A 17616-nucleotide genomic window follows, 5' to 3' on the forward strand; every position below is an offset into this window, starting at 1 on the left:
GCCTGTCCCAGAAGCTGTCTGCCTCTGTGGTGCACACTCTCACCTGTGCAGATTAAGTTCCTAAGTTCGGCAGAGTCCCGGAACCAAGATGGTGCTCCCTTCTCCTGAGCAAGTTATTCCTTTTAAAAGCCATCCTATTTGAAGAAGTTGTGGTATTTTATGCTAGGTAAGTTCTGTATTATTTTACTTCAGTAAAGTACAGATATAATTGTATTTATCTTTAAAGAGTTTTAAAATAAATACTCTTATTTTGAAATAAATACTTAAATAGTGACCATAGCAACAAGGGAAATGTTCTAGTTGCTAACTGCCCAAGAATTGCTGGTTTCTGTCCCTTCTAAATAAGTGGTAGATAAGGAATTAAGAAATATTTGAGAAAAAAATAGGTGCTAGGCAAAGTGACAGTAAATATAACTTCTAATGTTTAGAGTATCTAATCAGGCATGCATATAACTTGACTGTTTAGCCTATCATTGTCTGTTAAGGTGGCAGAGACTGGAGATAGAGCAGGGTCTAGCTCTGAGTGTCAGAGGAAAATCATTACTTCATGATAGGGTGACAAAGAGTGGCTGGAGATGGAAAGAACTGGTGGGTGGATCTGTAGTAGAAGGACTACACAAATAGGGAACTCTTGTGAATGTGGCTAAGAGTCAAGGTGGGACTTCTAACTTGAAGCTCCATACCACAGTTCTGTTCAGTGAAAACTGATGTGACTACATATACATTTGATACTCTGAATGCAGTATAAAGAATGGATTAAACTAAGCAGAAAGGTCCCTTAATGAAATGGTTCTCAGCCTTCCTAATGCTGTGACCCTTCGATACAGTTCCTCATGTCGTAACCCTCAATCATAGAATTATAAAATTATTTCTTTTCCACTTCATAACTGTGATTTGGGTACCTTATGAACTGAAATGTAAATATCTGATATGCAGGATATCTGATATGTGACGGCAGTGGGGGTCATCACCCACAGGTTGAGAGCCATTGCCTTGATGAATTCAGTTTATCTAGAAGAAACTGTTTAATAGTGGTCCAAGAAATTATGATAGTGGTTTATCTGCCCTAGCAGCTCAGGTTTCATGGAGTTGGGCAGGTAATTAGTCACAAAGTATTTAAGTATGGAAGGTCCACACCTTAGTTCTAGCATTTAGGAAGCAGAGACAGGTGGATCTCTGTCAGTTTGAGGCCAACCTGGTCTACATACAGAGCCTGGGCCAGTTAGGGCTACATAGTGAGACCCCTAACTTTTTTTTTTCAGTCCAGTCATTATTCTCCTCCAGGACTGCCCTTCAAATGTTCTTCCTCCTGTTCCTCCTCCTTTCCCATCTCCAGGAGGATGTCCCCACCCCACCTCCACCAGAGCTCCCCACTCCCTGGGGCCTCAAGTCTTTCTAGGGTTAGGTGCATCCTCTCTCACTGAGATCAGACCAAGCAGTCCTCTGTTCTATATGTGTCGGGGGCCTCATATCAACTGGTGTATGCAACATGGTTGGTGGCTCAGTGTCTAGGAGGTTTTAGGGGGCAGGGAACAGATTAGTTGAGTCTGCTGGTCTTCCTATGGTGTCATCCTCCTCCTCAGCTTCCAGCTTTTCCCTAATTCAACCACAGGGGTCTCTGGCTTCTGTCCATTGGTTGTGTATAAGTATCTGCATCTGACTCTTTCAGCTGCTTGATGGGCCTCTCTGAGGGCAGCCATGCTAGTCTCTTGTTTCTAAGCACACCTTAGCATCAGTAATAGTGTCAGGCCTCAAAGCCTTTCCTTGAACTGGATCCCAATTTGGGCCTGTCACTGAACGTCCTTTCCCTCGGTCTCTTCTCCACTTCTGACCCTGCAGTTCTTTTAGACAGGAATAATTCTGAGTCAGAGTTTTTGTCTGTGAGATGGCAACCCCATCCCTTGAAAACTAAAACAGGAGAAGACCAGCCAACAAACAAAAACCCAAAGCAAGCATGGACTTTGGACTGATTCTCTAGTAGAGACAAGAAAATGGTCAGAACATTACCAAACCCAAGTGCTGCTCACTCAGGATAAGAATATGAAGTGACCTTAAAATAGATCACTTTTGCAGTTTTCTCAGATTCTGAATTGCTTTTATTGAATGTGTGGAAAGATGCTGGAGGTAGTGCAAAGAACTGTTGTATGCGAGCATGCTTAGACTGGAATGCTGTTTGCAACAATTTTATGTGTGATCCCTTGGAAAAGCAGATGTAATTCAATTTTCCAGAAACCACGGGCTTTATTTTACAGGATTCTGACACTAAGACTTATTTTTGAGTCATTGCTGGGGTGAAACACAGCAAGTTTTATCATGATGTATCCCCCTGTCCTCTGCCCATCATCCTTACTGGAGATCTTTGTGAATGGCAGCACCTAATGCATACACATCACTGAGTCCTCCAAACTGAATAATCCTATAGACTCTGCTGAGAGAGCCCTGACGAGCACCACTGGCTACCTTTTTCAGTGTGTGTATGATCATGACTGAGTTCTCAGCATGATGACACAATACAGTCTAATGGAAACCTTGTGTTTTTTGCTTTTCAAATTTGGAGGAGATGGAATTATCACTCCAGTTGTAACTGTCAGAACCCTCCTAATGAATGTTACCTGCTAATGCATACTATTAATGTAATTATATCAACATTAGTCATAGCAGACACTTATTGATGGTTGAAGAAATGAGTCACCATTCTCTTTAAAAAATAAATGATCCCCTTTTATCCTGACAGCAGTTGTGAGAGTTGATTGTCATAAATACCATTATCCCCAGTTCAACAGTAAGCCTCATAGTCAATCTGCCTTACCACATAAGATGACTGAGTAATGTCAATACTTGTTCTTTTTGAGTAATTGAAACATATATCATTAGAAGAAAATGGGATCTTAAAAATAATTTAATAGAAAATTCTCGTTCTAGTACATTCCCAAACAAGAAGTAACTGAAATCCTTTGTCTTAAATTAACTTTTTATATGAGGAGTTGGCAGGTCATCCCTGTCTAGGGTAAGAATATCTTGGGCTCTGCAAGCTATAGGAGCTCTTGCTGTAGAGCAGGGTAGCTATACCCAGTGTACACTTCAACTTCTATTGGAATGGCTTTCAAAGGCTCATGTCATAAAGGCTTGTCAACTTATCATGGACTTGTTGTGTCACTTGCAAGAAGTAAGGCTATTGGTGTATACCCTGCTGTCTTACCTGTTCTCAGACCCAGAAGGTTGGAGTCAGATAGTTTTGCACGAAATTTCCTAAACCCACATGCCAGAAGCATCTTCTCCTTATAAGCCAGGTGGGCTTTTAATCACAGTATGATGGAAAAATAATGCCAACAATTGGTAGTACTGGCAGTGTGTGTGTGTTTATGTGTAACTATTGCAACTAGTGATGTCATTAAGAAACTTTTGGAAATGTTTCATGAAGATTTGGAAAAGTTTGAAGTCATGGGTTAAAGAGAGCTTAGAATTTGTGAGTAGAGCTTAGTAGACGATTCCTGTGAGGGCCAAAATATGGCAGCAATGAGTGCCTATAGGCAGTGCTCAAAACGTATGAGATGGGAAGATGGACTCAATTTGGAATCAAACTCTAGTCCAGTCTTGTTCCACAGCAACAAGGGCTATAAATGCATTTCTGTCCATACCCTGTGCCTTGCGACTCTGTGCATGCCTGAGTTGTAAGTGGATGGGATAAAACCCCAACACAAGGATCTTGCTCACTTGATTTTCCCATAAAGCTTTTGATAGAAATGATACCTACAATCATTTAAGTGACTGCACAATATAAAAAGATGTGAATTGTGGCATCAATCAAAAACTCAATTCACATAAAAAGATGTGAATTGTGACATCAATCAAAAACTCAAACTGGAGGAAGCTTAAATTTTGAATTCTTCCTTGTGATTTAAGTTGCCAATACCCATTATGTTTTCTATATTCTTCTGGATAATGACAAATTAAATACAATGTTAGATTTATTATTTATTCCATTTGTGTGAATGTTTGCAATGTATATATGTATATGCACCACATTTATACCTATGGCCATGGAAATCAGAAGAGGGCACTGGATTCCTTGAAAATGCAGTTACAGATGGTTGCAAGTCAGCCTGGGTGCTGGGAACCCAACTTAGATCTTCTGGGAGAAAGTGCTCTTCTTAACAATTGAACTATCTTTCCATCCCTGAGATGTGTCTTTAATGTGTATAGGTGTCTGAGGGTTTCCATTGCTGAGAAGAGACACCATGATCAAGGAAACTCTTATAAGAGACACCATTTAATTGGGGCTGGCTTACTGGTTCAGATTATCATCATGGCAGTGTCCAGGCAGACATGGTGCTAGAGAAGAGGCTAACATTTGTACATCTTGATCTGAAGGCAGTCCAGGCAGCCTGGAGGCAGGTCTCAAAGCCCAACAGTGACACAGTCCCTCCAACAAGGTCACACCTCCTAAAAGTGTCACACCCTGGGCCAAGCATATTCAAACACATGAATTTGTGGGGGCTAAACCTATTCAAATAACTATAATATATTTTTTTGTCTGGATTTAAATCTGTATACCAATATTTGCCTGATGTTCATGGAGGACTAAAGCAGATGCTTTGATAGGTATACAAGTGATAAATCCAAATAGTGGAAACAAACCACTACAGAAACCTCTCAGTCACAAAACATAGCAGCTAGAGAAGCAAAGGACGTATTCAAAAAAAAAAATTAACTATGGAAGGGATACTCCTCCCAGAGCAATATAAAGGCTGACTGTGGACATAGACATTTTTCTAAATCTCCAGATTCAATCACCCCTGTCTAGTCCCCAATTCAGTAGCAGAAAACTTGTTACTGTCTCCCTTTCCTCTCTCAACTCATCTCCAGTGGACCACAAAGATCTTTTCCCTCAACCATCCTTCCCCCAATTAGTCCTTGTTTCGGGAAATAGTAAATAATGACCAGCAAGCTTCCCATGCTAGCAGACCTTATGGCTCCAGCCAGATGATCTCAACTCAGCCGTCTCTTTTGGCTAGAACTCCCGAGTCCCTTGGAGGATCGCTGCTGCCAGCTCCATGCAATGACCATCCACCCATGGTCAGCCATCACAACACCCATTTACCCAGTAGAATCTAAACTCTTATAGCTTACAATTAATCAATCAGATTTATATATCAATAAATTATCAGTTTACAAGATGCCAATACAATAATTTCAGATAATGATAAAAGCTTTATCCCAATTATTCTAACCTTATTATATCATAACTACCTGTGACTGGTCAAAGCTATGCTGGTTTACACCCTCCTCCATTTTGCCTCGCTCCTTTCTCCATGAGATTCTCTCTGCCTCTGCAACTCTTAGTGTTGCCTCTCTTTTCTTTGTCCAATCACAGGCCTCTTGCTGCCCTAATGTAATTGGACAGGGAAACTCTTATGACAAGTCTATGATCCTAGCCTCCAATTCTAGTGGGCAGCCCCTGCTTACACACAGCCATGACTTTCAGAAAACTACTGGGGATGGGAACGCCTGTAGTCTTCCTTTGTTCCCCCTGATCCAATCCCCTAGTCTCATTCCTAGCAATAGAACACCTGTGGCAACCTTACCTGCCTCCCTCATTCCCATATCCTGTGAATGCCACAGATACTCCCCTTCGAATGCCCACCCATTGCTTTGTCTCAGTTTCTAATCCCAGGAGGACTTCCTGCTAATCAAAGTAGGCTGGCAGAAGATTTACATTTCTCCTTTTGCACCTTCCAATGCAATTCCCTCAAATCTAGTGCTCTGTTCTGTTGCAGAATAGATTGCAAAGATCTTTTTTCACAATCTTCCTTCCTTGCTTAACTCATCTAGCTATCTGAGCTTACCACACCAGCAGGCATTCCCTGTGAACACATTAGCTAAGCAGACCAGGCAAACAAGCTAACTGAAGACCTTTACCAATTTCCCTTCTTCTCCAACCTCAAGCATCCAGTCTCATCCCTATCACTGCATTAATCAGAACACCTGCAGCAGCCTTTCTTAGCCCACTGCCCACATCTCATGTGGATCTCACAGATCTCCCATCATCCCAAAGATCCCTCTGTCCACTTGCTGCTTGCTTTATCCCAGGCCTCACTTCCAGCGGTCACTCTGCTCATCTACAGACCACTGCTACCTGGGAAGCAGATAGGCTGTCAGTAGATCTTCCTTGCTCCTTCTGTTCCCCCAGATCCAGTTCCCCAGTGTCAGCCCCAGTGCTATAGTAGACCCCCTGGGTGGTCTCTCTTCACTGTCTTGCCACATTCTAAGGAGATGAAATGAACAGGCCATGGTGGAATAATTTATTCTCCTCCCTCTGTGAACCCCTTCAGTCATGTAGTCTATCCCCAACTAAATCTTAGTTCCCAACATCCAGAAACAACCTTCTTCATGAAACCCTTCATGCAACTATCAGGTGCAAAGAAAATTCCTACCAGAAAACACAGCCATCACACTCTCTGAAAATTAAGACAGGAAACTGAAACCTAGGAACAAGACACCCAACCAATGAAGACAGATCTGGAAATTAGCACCTACACCTATAATCAACCCAGTTCAATAGTTTCTTATACTATATGTATCCAAATCAAATGTTCCTCCTCTCAGAGGGTTAGGCCTTGAAAAACTTGCCTTAGAAAATGGAAATATCATTAAGGGAAAATTATTTAATATCTCTTCACCCAGATATTATAGCTTAGAGCCCTATAGAGCGTCAGTCATTTGTCCTTATGCAGACACATGTCTGGCAAGAAGCAGCGCGTAGCCAACATTGAGAGCATGGCACTTTAGTTTCAATGGCACACTGGGGCAACAAATAAAAAAAAGACCAAAAAACAAAATCCAAACTCAATGAATGGTTTCTACTGAGTCAATAGCAATTCTCTCCAGTCACAGAAAGTTTGAAACTCCCATGTCAAAATATTTTAAGTTAGAACAATCTGCATATTTTTGTGACTTGCCAAATTTTTGTTTTATATCATGAAACTTAAAAGTTTTTGGTAGGTGATCTAGATAAACATTACATGATTTCTGTAAGCAGACTAACTGAAGTTCACTCATCAATCAAAGAGGCTGTATGTAGTTACACCATCAACTACAAAGTCCACTACACACTACCTTGAACCTGTAGAAAAACATCCATGTATACCTATATTTGTAAATGTTTTTAACATATTTGCTGTGTTAATATAATTTAAAATGGAAAACATCATTAAATGGCATTTTCAGAAGATAAAGTATCTTGATTACAGTGAAAACAGACAATGTGTTCAAAGACCCAGAAACCTCTAATGTAGGTACATCGTATATATGAGCAATGCTATGAAAGCCTCTGCAAGCATTCTGAGCCTTCATCCAAAGTGCATGTGGACTTAGTAAATAACCTCAATCATTATAATTGTTTTCTCTTTTAAATTAACAATCATCGTTTAAAACTTCAATAATTTTAAAGATATTTTATGAGTTTTAGTAAAAGCTTTTACTTTTTTCTTGACTGTTTAAAATACAAAGTTTTGGTTCTGTTACTTTGACCTTTCAAATAAAGATAGAAACAACAGCGTGCATTCCAGTATAACATTAAGACTTTCATAAAACACTTATCCTTAAAAATGTTTAAATCAAAAGAAAATTTAAAATTCTGTGTAGTTGATGTTTACATTAAAATATTTTTCTTATTTACTGTTTTTTGGTTTTGTTTTTGTGGTTTTGTGTTTTTGGGTTTTTTTGGAAGCTATTATTTTCCCTGTCTGCTAGGCTTGATGGTGGCTTGGAAAGATTTAAAAAAGCTGTTGGCAAGCATTTGCTGTGGGTTTCCCTGATAGCTCATAACTTAATTTGTATCCATTTATCACAATTCTGTCTTGATCTTCATGAAGGCATTGAGACTCGTTCCGAGTGAGTCAGTTCAATGTGAGGTGCTTGATCTTTGTTTCTTATTTTTGTTTTTTGAAGTAAGTTCATTAAATTAAAATAATTTTATTAATAGATTTCATATAATTTTTAAATAGTTGAAGCAAGTTAAAAGTTTTTGAAGAGCTCTTCTGATCCTGGAGATAAACCCTGCTTTGATCTGTTTAGTGGCTGGCTGCTTCTACCAGCTGTTGGATGGGTCCCATGCACTCTTGAAAAGTCATGCTTTGGCTGTGCTGAGCCTAATTTACCCATTTACTTTTTTGTACACATGTGGATCATTTTATAGTATCTATTGTGTCAAAATCACTGGTCTGAGTCTGTTTTCTTCTAAGTCACTTATTTGATAATTACCAGTACTTTTTTCCTGACCACCCTTCCTTCCACATTTGTTGGCTTTGAGCAATGTGTTATTTGGATACATTTAAGCTCCAGAAATTAAGTTTTGTCTTAGTCAAATAAACAGTCTCTTTCCTCTCGTGCCACAAATCTTGACTTCTTTCTCTAGCTTTCCTGGAAACACGAACAATGAAATTAAGAGTGGCCAAGTGGAGTTTTATTATACTTAATATTTAGTTCTGGTCCTCTAACAAATGTACCTGTCCTTGGAGATGAATGAAAATCACATTTTAAATTATTAAACATTAATTGGAATTCATCTGGGACCAGTACTATATTAGTAGGACACTCAAGAAATTTAAAGCATGTGTAGGATTGAGTGTAGGAGAGAGGAGGCACAGATGGGCTTGTGCAAACCCTGGGATCCAGAGCCCTTGCCACCCATGGAGCTGTCCAAGGTTAAGTACATAAGCCATTTGCTAGTTCACTCATTAATTATGGGTGACATGTTAGCCAGCACAATTTTACAGTGTCTACATGATACTGGTACTTATGTAGATTTAAAAGTCAACTTGTATTTTGAAGCCTTCAGCATCATAAAGCAGTGTTCTTTCAGCAAGGGGTTCAGCATCAAGGGGTACACTCCGTGACAGCATTACTGAAGAGGACTTTATATCCCTTAGTCAGCCCTCTGACTTTAAGTTCTATCCTTGAGTAAATTTTTTTGCAGTTGTCTGGAGTTTGGTAAATTAGCTTGCTTTTTTTTTCTTTGCGAGCCTATCATCAGCAATTCCAATCCACTTAAATATTACAAACCCGTAGGAAGGAGGCTTTGAAGAGTTAGTTTGATCAATGTTATAAAAGAATCTCTTCAATTCATCCATTTAAAGATAGTTGGTAAACAATGCTTTACAGGACTTCTAAATGGGAACCAACATCTCTTGCTCTAGGTAGTGAGCATTGAGGGCCTGCGTATCAAGCACAAATTTACAGGCTACACTGCACTGGTGGGAAGACTAGCATTTTAACTTTCACACTTCTGGCCATGTTACAGCTCACTATACTAGAGTTGGTCTTAATATAAGCTGCATCACCTCTGTGAGTTGTCAGAGAAGCAGAGCTGAGAAAGTCCCAGAGTCATATCCTCTCACTGTCTACCTAGCATCCGGTTAGCTCATTGGAAAGCCCTTCTGCTTTTAATTTTCTTGAAAAACATTTGCCTTTTTCTTATTTTAGATTCTTTGTGGAATGCCATTTTTTCTTTCTTTTGCATTTAATTGTACTTATATCATTTAGATTATAAAAGAAAATAGCTTTATGTGCATATTTTCAATTAAATGTGTTTAATGACAAGTTCTTAAACATTGCTGTTGAACATCTATTGAACAAATGTATACTAAGAATCATTGTATAAGTCTCTTTAAAATAAACATTATAGGATTTGGGACATAACTCAAAAGTTTGTATGCATGCTAGGCTTAATCTCCAGCAATAAAAGAAAAATAAACAGTTTAATATAGATATTTTTACCTGAAAAAATGCATCATTAGGGTGGAAAAACATTTCTTTATGGTGTAGCATGAACATAATAGGATGTATGTTCCTATGAAATGTATTTCCATAGGGAAGAGCAGGACAGAAGGGCTGCCCATATAGGAGCATGAGGGGAACATACACTTTAAATGTTTCTAGTTAGTAAGCATACATAATAAGGACATGTCTAATACTGAGAAAATATTTTAAATTAGTTATTTCAGAAGAGCACACACATTTCTTAGCATTCTTGGTATCATTTGTACTGCTTCTCAGCTTTCCTAAGGTCGCAACCCATTCATGTTGTCATGATCACAGCAATAACATTATTTTGTTGCTACTCATAACTGTAATCTTGCTACTGTTATGATTCATCATCTAAATGCCTGCGTTTTCCAATGGTCTTAGATCACCCTGAGAAAGCGACTTTCAACCCCTGCAGGGGTCACCACCCACAGGTTGAGAACTGCTAACTTATGTTTATACTTAACAAATTATCTTGAAGGATCACTCTGAGGTTCATTAAGTTTTAATTAAATTGTAATCGTTTGATTTATTAATTATTTCGGAATTTCACACAATGTACCCTGATCACTTTTGCTTCTGATTCCTCCCAGTTCCCTGCTCCAATACTTGTATCCTCCCCGCAAGGAGAAAAAAAATACGCCAAGTTTGATTTGTGTTACCCATATATTCATTAGAGCATGATCAAACTCCCTGTGGCCAGTCCCTTAATGCCATGTTTTCTTAAATACTGATATTGCTAAAAACGATGTTCCATAGAAAATGCTCTGGGTTTATTATAGATATAGATAATTATTTATTAGAGATGTCAGGCACAGTAAAATAATGTACATTTTGTTCACTTGAATTTTATTAATGTTTTATAGGCTAAGAAAAAATATTATTAGTTAAACTTGAATTTTATTAATGTTTTATAGACTAAGAAAAATATATTATTAGTTAAACTTAGTGGAATCATATTTTTATGTAATTGGTATGATTTTCAACATAATGGTAGCATATTTTTCAGTGTTGTATTTCCATTGAATATTTACCTCAAATTTAAGAGAGGAGTGATTCACTTACTAGGTGTGTATTGCCTAAAAGACATTGGAAATTATTAACATGGATTGACAAGATGAATCAACTATCGAGTTGTGCTTTGAGCTTTACTTCTCTCACGAGGAAGGCGAAAGACAACAGCGTTGTGCTTGCCTTTCAGGTGCACTGCTTTGACTCCACCTTAGTGCCGCTCGCCCAGAAGATGGAAAGCCTGGTGTGGATTAGGGGATTAGCAAAGGAAGTGAAAGAAAGGAATATTCTACTAAGTGGACTCCTCCTAAACTACTCACAGGTAGGTACTGTGCTAACATTTACAAAATGCATGTTTTCATACTTCTCGTAGTAGGAAAATGATTTTGATAAAGCAAATGGATGATGATGGTGCAGAAAATGATGACTGGAAAATTATTCATCTGGGACTCTTGAGAGTGTTTAGGGGGGAAAGCTTTTGTACACGAGTTTAAGAAGGTGAGTTTGCGTCACAAGAACCTGTGTAGGAGCTGATGCTAGACGGTGGCTCAGTAAACACAATGCTCTTAAAGAGAAAGAGGACATGGAGACGGGAGAGTCTACAGCAATGCTTATGCCAGCTAGGAGAGGCAATGTCTCATACAAGGTAAATGGAAGGACGAATACTTGAAACTGTTCTTGGATCTCCACTTGTGTGCTCTACCAGGAGAACATGAATACAACTCTCATATATGCACACACATACACATGGATTTACTTATCACTTCATGGGCTGTAATGTGTCTCACATATTACATAAATAAAATAAAATTAAAAATTAAAATAAAAATCAAAACGAATACTTTAGAGAAAAGATGGAAGCACTGCATTTTGACCAGTTGTCGATCTCTGTGACAATGTTCATCATTTACAAATGGAAACTTCTTTAATGAGTGTGAGAGCTATATTTATCTGTGGAAAGAAGAAAGGAAAACTGTTTACAATACAGTTAGAGATTGGATTCACTGAGGAGAATGGCACTAATAGGTTGTCTTGTAGGGTCAATGACTGCTGCAGCCACAGAGAGTTGACTAGATTTAGTGTCAGACATAAATTTCCTCCCATTAAGCAGGCATTAAATCCAAACAGACATCAGGCGTATTCAGTAACAATTGATGTATCTATAATATAACTCCTATTCCTAAGGCTCAGGGAAATTCCTGGAAGATGGGAAAGAAAGATTCAAGAGCCAGAGGACCAGGGTACCCACTGCTGCTTGGTAATGTCTTCTAGACATGACAGGAAAGCCGCACCCATGGAATTTCAATATGGCTGCCTAAACAAGACCTGCATAAGGGTAACAACCCTTGACATAGCAGCCTGATTGGAGGGAATTTCACAAGGTTCCACCCTTAGATGAAGAGCTATAGGTAATCATTGGCTGCTAAGAGAAGGAAAGTCAGTTTTCTCCAGGCATGAACTCTATGATAGGTTATCTAATCATAAATAAAAAGTCCTAGCCATATGTACATATGAGGAGTACTGAATAGCCTCAGTAGGTTATGTCCTCGGTAGATTTTATGTGTACTTGTTACATATGTATGCATATAGATATGTTTATCTACCAATAATTAAAGGAGCAGTGACTAATTTGAGAGGTGGTAGGAGGTGTAGGAGGAGCTGGAGAGGAGAAAAGGACGAGAGAAAATGATGTAAATATTGTTCATGCACGAAATCCCCCCTTCAGAAAATTAAGAAAACAAAACCCTACAAGAAAATAGTAAGCCAGCAAGTGCCAACTATTAGATAGTTCACATAAGGCTGCCAGATTTGGTAAACAGGAATACTTCAGATAACATGTTAACTATTTTCCAAGTTGGAATTTAAACTTCAGATTTAACTGAGCTCTTTTGTTTTATGGTAAATCCTGTTGAATTATGTCCCACGCCCTGTGGCAAACCTGAAATTGCTTAATTTTGTATCATTTTCATAATATTGGAAGTCAAGTGCTCTCTACCAGTACATGGTACTTAAGCACTTAAAATGAATGCCTGGCATCCAGAGGCTCATAGAACACAGCCCTTAACTAGAGAAAAGCCTTTGTTACTATGCTAGTAGCAGCACTTAGTTAAATGGAAGGCAAGGTGCTTTCCTCTTAATCATTCTTTGTACAAAGGAATGGGATTTCAAACAGCTTTTAGAGAATCTCATTGAGAAGTTGGAATTGCCTTTTTTCGTGATACATAGCTGTCATTAGACCTCTGGCTACTTTATGATGTCATCTTTGAGGTCTCATGGAGATGGCTCAGAAAATATGACAGTTGCTTTTGGAGTGGTTTGGAATAAATTTGATTCATTACTGGCTTTCCAGGTAATCACAGATATTTAAAACTTGCATATGGGTAGAACATAGAGTGATGGCTCTATGTGTAAAAGAGCTTGCAGAGGACCTAAGTTTAATTTTCAGCTTCCACGCTGGGCAGGTTACAGCCACCTGTAAGGCCAGCTCCAAGGGATTTGAAACCATTTTCTGGTGTGTGCTCACACCTGTACACATGTGTGCATGTACACACACATATTTGTGTGCAAATGTAAAATAAATAAATAAATAAACAATTCTTTTAATGTATGTAGGTGTGAGCAATCAGCAAAAGAATGCATTTTCACATACAGCTACAATTTGTCATATTCTCTGCAGGTACATTTCTTAAATAGGTAAACTTTAATGTAATATAATGATCATTAGCCATACAGGCATGTGGGGCATTTGCAACACTACATGGCACTGTGAGGTCGGAAGATAACTGGAGCTGAGAATGACATTAGTTTCTCTGTACAAGTTAGTGAGTCTTGAAAATATAAAGAGCATTTTTTTTTAGGCAGTACTTTAGCCTTCTTTAACTTCGATGTAGCTTTGCTTCTAAAATATGTAAACATGACCTTTCGGTGACACATTTTAGTTTACATGGGATCCTGGAAACCTAAGATGCTGAAACTGTAGAGGCTATGAAAGGCAAACCATCCCAGGCCTAAAGAGACACATATTCTTGCTCAAAGACAGAGAACTGGCAGAGTAAGAACTCAGGTCTGGGTCAGGAACATTTCCTCCTCAACATACTGTAGTTTTTGGTTATAGTATATAAATATGATAGGAGTTATAAATAAACCATTTTCCATGTTCATAACATGTAGCATCATGGATGAAAGCTAACACCACAGGGTGCAAATGTAAAATAAAACTTATTTAGGGTAAAGCTCGAAATGGAAGAAACAAAGTGCATATCCAGTTCCTGGAGACTTCGGAGCTCCATGGCTCCAATGCATTGCAGCCTACTGTCAGCAGAGAGTGGAGCTGCTAGGTAAAATATTGGGTACCTTGGGTATTTATAATTCCTAAACCACGAATAGTGTTTGGTAGTAAGTACATCCCAAATATGACATGGGACACACATGCAGTATAAATTGCTTTTATGCAATTTGAATTTAACTTAATACCTGTGACTTTTACCAGCTGAATCCAGCAACCTTAATATAACATTCCAATACCCATAATGCTTTGCGTACTTACGCTGTGAAGTGTAAAGAGGTATCTATGTGACTCTGTACCTGAGAGAATTCCCTGGTGGGAAAGTGTGCTTACCTGAAAATAGGCATTAAGAGTCCATTGCTTGCTATCAGACAGATCTCTGTGACTCTGAGCCAAGACCTACAAAGCCAGGTCTCCATAAGCTACCCAAGGTGAACTAGAGAAAAGGCCTGTAAAGTCGTCTCTCAGGGTACGTTGGTCAGTAAAAGGTTACTCCCATCCAGGATTTTGGGGCACACTGGTAAGCCCATCCATCACTTGGATGTCTGGAGTATGAAGATCAACAGTTTGGGACACTGTCTTAAAAAAGAAAATCTTATTCTTTCTTAGTTTTAATCCAACTTTGTTACAGAACTCACTGAGTTGAAAAATAAAAATTCTATTGGAAGAATGTATTCTAATTATCTAAAAAATCTGTGTCTGATATATTTATGAATTTATTAAGATATAATATTTAATGTGTGAATGTTTTAAGCTAATAACAAAGTTTGTGGACCTATTTTATTGATATCTAAAGTATTTTACAGTGATTCTTCATGTAAATATTTACAAGTATACAGTCTCTATAATTTCTTATTCATGAACTGTAATAAAATTTTTAAGATCTATAAAGTTTATAAAGCCCTGTAGCTTTCTACTCTGTATATGTATTTTAAAACCTCAGTTATTCAAGGTTGAAACAAACATATGGTTTCATGGTTAAAGAATTTTCCAAACATATGACCATTTTGATGAGTCAATGTCTGTTTGGTTCCACACCAATGAAGCAGCTGTATAGTGTTTGACAATTTATGTAAAGATTTTAAGGCTCAAATGCTATGTTTATAAAAATTTAGAATTTAGAACCATTGTGTGAAGCAGGCCATAGTAGAACTTGCCTATACTCTCAGGATTCAGGAGACAAGGCAGGAAGATTATGAGTCTGAGTCCAGCATGACTTAAATAATGGGACCCTATCTCAACCGACCAAATAAACCTCCAAACAGAACCTAAAGTGTGTATGCAGAGAAGATGGAGAGCTGGAGGCTTTGCTGGCTCAGCCAGATGAGACTGCGGGCCTCACTCTCCTATGTGTCAAATCGCAAACCTGAAGCTAGTGGGTTTTTTTCTTTCCCTTGTATGACCATGAGAGTTTTAGTGAACTATTTTTTTATTTCACTGTTAAACTATGTCTTAGAGTTAATGTACTTTAGATTAGAGAGGCAATGTTAATTTATTTTAACATCATGATAAAAATAAAATAAAAAGCAAACAGAAGAGGGCTCAATTTATCCAGAAAGGGCTATAATAATAATAATAATAATAATAATAAGAGTAACAACAAAAATAACAACAGCAATAAACTGAAACATCTCAACAGGGCAGGGTGCTGTAGGATTTAGTCTACAGATTTCTTCCTCTCTTTTTGTTTTCTGAGACAGAGTTCCTATGTGTAGCCCTGGCTTTCCTGGAACTCATTCTGTAGTCCAGGCTGCCCTTGAACTCATAGCTGCCTTTGCCTCTGGAGTGCTGGGTTTGAAGGTGTGTGCCACCACCACCAGGCCAGAGGTTCTCATTTTTCTTTCTTGCTGCTAACAATCCTCTGGTGGTTTGGATCAGAGGCACTGGAGTTTAGAAAGGAATGCTTGAGTTTGTGAGTGCTTTCATCAATGGGAACACTAGAAAGGACTCTGGCAGTTAGCAGGGCCACACAAGGCAACTCTGAAGATTGGAGTTTAGGCTCCGTCACATTGACTCTGCTTCTAAATTCCAACTTTTATGTTACTACAGATAAAGAGCCAGACAGTAAAACAGAAGTTAACAAAGCATTTCTGTACATTCTTGCTTAATAATTATTTGTGAGAGACTTATGAAAGTCATATAAATTCCCCAAAACAAGATATGAAAGTAAAGAGCGAAGCCTAGTAGCAACACTAAATTAAATTATGTAAGTAAGTCTTACATCACAAATATACTGTATTTGATGGGTTAAATGCTATTATGCTGGGTTGTCTGCTTTGAAGGCCTTGTGTGCTCACTGATGGATATCTAGAAACATTCGGGATTTTGAGTCTTTGTAATTCCTGCAAGTGCCCTTGCTAGGAAATACACAAACAAGTCCAACATCTCTAAGATATCTTTGTGTCCAAAGACTGGAATTTCTTTCCTATCCTGAAGTTTTATTTGGTATCACCCTTCAAGAGCAGCGGATTTTCACAGGGTAGGTAGGTACGTGTAGTAAGAATGTTGGTTTCTTTAAGCCCAGAAATGTTAGAGGAATATGTTTTTGCTTTAACCCCAAGTGTTGGATATGGGGCTGCTTCAGATCATCCACAGTAGCTGACTATGACTACTGCATGATCTAGCAGGGGTGCCATTTTGCCCGTCTTACAGGTATATGATGTTCAGAATTTAGGAATTCAGGGGACTCTTGAGAGGGTATAAAAATGTCAGAGTGGTGGCAACCACTGCCTCTGCTGTTGCTCCTGCTGCTCCTGCTTCTCCTGCTGCTCCTGCTTGCAGGTGGCTGGTGCTGGCTGGAGATAAACTGATGGTGAGATCAAACTTGCCTGAAGGAACTCCCTGATCAACTGGTAGCAGTCTAACAAGATTCTCTTACTGAGTTTTGAGGGGTTGGAAGGTATTAGGTAGGGAAGGGTCATAGAAAGGAACCCATGAAGCAGCCAAAAGTCCAGCTATAGGTATATCTTTATGCTGCCAAACATTAAACAGAGAAGCACATAAACAAAGAAAAACATAAAGCGACATTAGTGGAGGTTAGCCTTAGTTTTCATCAGTGAATAGTTTTGTGGAATTTAATTAGTGTAACTGAGTGAACACTTGACTGTCTCTACAGGACTTAGTCATGTACTCCCAATAGACTCCTCTCTCTTCTCTCTCTCTGTCTCTGTCTCTCTCTCTCTCTCTCTGTCTCTGTCTCTCTCTCTTTACATGTCTTTCTTTCTTCTTTATGAGATAAAATGGTTTTTCTTGTCAATATTACTTGTCTTTTTATTGCTCAGAGTTAGTAGTTTGGGAAAGTATGAAAGTCATGTAAATAATATCTTCAAAGTTGTCTAAGTTTGAAAACAAAATTATGTTTAAAGAGTTTGTTAGTTAAAGATGATCTCAGAAGATGGAAAGATCTCCCATGCTCATGGATTGGCAGGATCAACATTGTAAAAATGGCTATCTTGCCAAAAGCAATCTACAGATTCAATGCAATCCCCATCAAAATTCCAACTTCAATTCTTCAA

General features: G+C 38.5%; 1 protein-coding gene across 2 annotated transcripts in view; it reads left to right on the plus strand.

The window, feature by feature from the left end:
- Positions 1 to 17616, plus strand: part of Crppa (CDP-L-ribitol pyrophosphorylase A) — a 293326-nt gene that overhangs the window by 142391 nt on the left and 133319 nt on the right. For both annotated transcript variants that reach the window (XM_021179106.1, XM_021179109.2), the window contains exon 9: positions 11006 to 11137. In XM_021179106.1, coding sequence (XP_021034765.1) covers positions 11006 to 11137 — 132 coding nt within the window. The remainder of the gene's footprint in view (positions 1 to 11005; positions 11138 to 17616) is intronic.

Source organism: Mus caroli, chromosome 12 (genome assembly GCF_900094665.2).
Source record: "Mus caroli chromosome 12, CAROLI_EIJ_v1.1, whole genome shotgun sequence".
Taxonomy (NCBI): domain Eukaryota; kingdom Metazoa; phylum Chordata; class Mammalia; order Rodentia; family Muridae; genus Mus; species Mus caroli.